Source organism: Triticum aestivum, chromosome 3A, assembly GCF_018294505.1.
Source record: "Triticum aestivum cultivar Chinese Spring chromosome 3A, IWGSC CS RefSeq v2.1, whole genome shotgun sequence".
Lineage (NCBI taxonomy): Eukaryota > Viridiplantae > Streptophyta > Magnoliopsida > Poales > Poaceae > Triticum > Triticum aestivum.
In genome coordinates, this window is record NC_057800.1 from 57146863 (window position 1) to 57149245 (window position 2383).

The window sequence follows — 2383 nt, forward strand, 5'->3', positions numbered from 1 at the left end:
GTCCAGTCTCATAGCATAGTCCCTCTCAATCGTGGAATTCTTGGACGTGCAACCTCCAAAGTCAGTCGAGTCTCCCCGGCCGGCGTACCCTGCATGACCCGCCAGAATCGTGCAGTAAAAACCCCAAAAATGCCCCTGGATCCAACGTTTCCTCTCCCGGCATCAGCGAGGACATTTTCGTCATATCTTACTCTTACAGTATGTAGAGTAAGTAACTGCACCAGCACACACGCACACCAAGCCCTAAACGAGTGGAGCCGAGCGCGGTGTGCAGCTAAGCTAGCTACGGACCGTGGCCATGGGCGCGCACCTCAGCGAATACACCGGCAAGGGCCCATGCCACCGCGTACTCCGCCCATGCCGCGTCGCGGACCCAGTTCCACCCAAGATGGCACCACAGGTGCCCAAGCCCAGCGCCGGTCCGGTGGTGGAGGTGGAGGCTCCGTCGAGCTACGCCACGGCCGGCAAGGTCCTGTTCGTCGCGGCCGGGGCGTTCGCGGGCGTTCTCCTGGCCCTCATCGCGCTGCACCTCTACAACAGCGGCCGGCGCCGGCGCGCGCGAGAGGGTCGCCGCCTCCATCGCAGCCTGGCAATCTACGTCGGCGGTGCGGACGACGAGGCGCCTTCTCCACGGGGGCTCGACCCCGCGGTGCTCCGGGCGCTCCCCGTGGTAGCCGCAGCCGTCGGCGCCGGGGACTGCGCGGTCTGCCTCGCCGAGTTCGAGCGCGGCGAGGAGGCGCGCGCGCTGCCGCGGTGCGGCCACCGGTTCCACGTCGAGTGCATCGACGCCTGGTTCCGCGGGAACTCCACGTGCCCCTTGTGCCGCGCCGCCGTCGAGGCGCCGGACGACGCCGAGGCCCGTCCCGAGGTGCGCGTCGATGTGGCGGCCGACGACGACGCCGCGGCCAAGGGCGGAGCGCCGGCGACAGGGAGGATGTCCAGCGGCACGGAGCTTGACAAGACGAGGCGGGTCTCTGCTTCCACCCGATCCGCTTCCTTCTGACGTGCCCATGGATGCGAGGAAGCTTCCTTGCTCCTTCCGACACCAGCGTCGAGGACCATCATCAGTTTTGGAGCATTTATTCCATCTGACTGTGCATATTTTTGTGTTGGTGACGATGCTCGGTGTGGCTAATTTTCTACAACAAATTTGGTACATTGATTTTTTAGGCGAATTTGGCACGTAGTTAGTATTGCACTAGAAGAAATAACGCTCATGGTGATGTGCTTCGTTGCTCTATTATTGAATGTATTGTTTGGAGATTGTTTGATGTAATCTTCAGGGTGAAAACGTACGATCTGAACTCAAGTAGTTGAATTTGGCGACGGCAGCGATTGCGCGCCATTCACTTCCTAGAGGCATTATTTTCCGGACAATCGTTCTCGATGTCATGTGTTGTCAAGGGATGGTCGATGTTGCTTCTTGTATCGTGGATCATTGTTACTCTTTCCTTAATATTTTGGATGTGTTCATTCTTGAAGTGTTGACTAGCCCTTGGCATCGTGTTGTTGCGGAAGTTAAGTTTAATTAGTATCTTTACTTTATTAGTGTTCATTGAAAAGATGTTGCTTCGATGCTCAAGCTATTGATTTTTGTTAATGCCGGTCGTGATTACTAAATATGGGCCATAAGGATATATGGCCTATCGTCTAACAAATAAAAAATGTATTAACCTTTTTTAGAGGTGTCACCAAGCTTTATTAATCAAACTTCACATGGAGAGGGATACAAAAGGATCATGCTGTTGGATTAACCAAACATGTCTACCTTGATCAAGTGAATGTGAAAACTTGGCTAATCTACCGGCGTCTACATTAGTAGAACGACCTTCAAAAATGAAATGACAATTAAGGGACAACGCCCTCTGTTTGATTTCTTATATGATGACTCCGTATCCTCCCTGGCTCCCCCTCTCAATATCAATAATGAAGTCACACAGCTGTAGATCCTGTTGGAAATATGAGCAAGTTACTACGAGATTTAATCTGAATAATTAAAAGATAAATCATGACTACAGTAGCAGAGATTAAACTAATCATGTGAACTAGCATAGCAGATGAACAGATCACATCTAGGGCACATACTAAAAACATGAATTCTACCACGATCTCGAACAGGAAGGATAGAATCACATACGGTGCAGCGGGAGCAGCACCGCTGGCGTTGACGTTGTCGCCCATGTCGTCGAGGATGAGGTTGCCGAGGTCGGGGAAGAAGTCGTCGCTGTCAGCAGTCGCGCGAGTGCGCTCCCCAAAAACCTGATCGCCCCTCTCCCATACAGGACCACAAGAGGCGGGGTTCCGGAGGCCTGCTGTCCCTTCTCCCGGTGCACGCCGAAAGGAGGGATGGAGAAGACTTGCTTGGCGGCGCAATGATCTGGAA

At 53.7% G+C, this 2383-nt stretch overlaps 1 protein-coding gene across 1 annotated transcript; it reads left to right on the top strand.

Moving 5' to 3' along the window:
* The first annotated feature begins 216 nt into the window (after positions 1-216).
* Positions 217-1339, top strand: LOC123057865 (RING-H2 finger protein ATL2-like). Its single transcript, XM_044480741.1, has one exon. It carries the CDS (start codon positions 299-301, stop codon positions 1001-1003), a length of 705 nt encoding a protein of 234 aa, XP_044336676.1. The 5' UTR covers positions 217-298; the 3' UTR covers positions 1004-1339.
* Positions 1340-2383: the final 1044 nt, after the last annotated feature.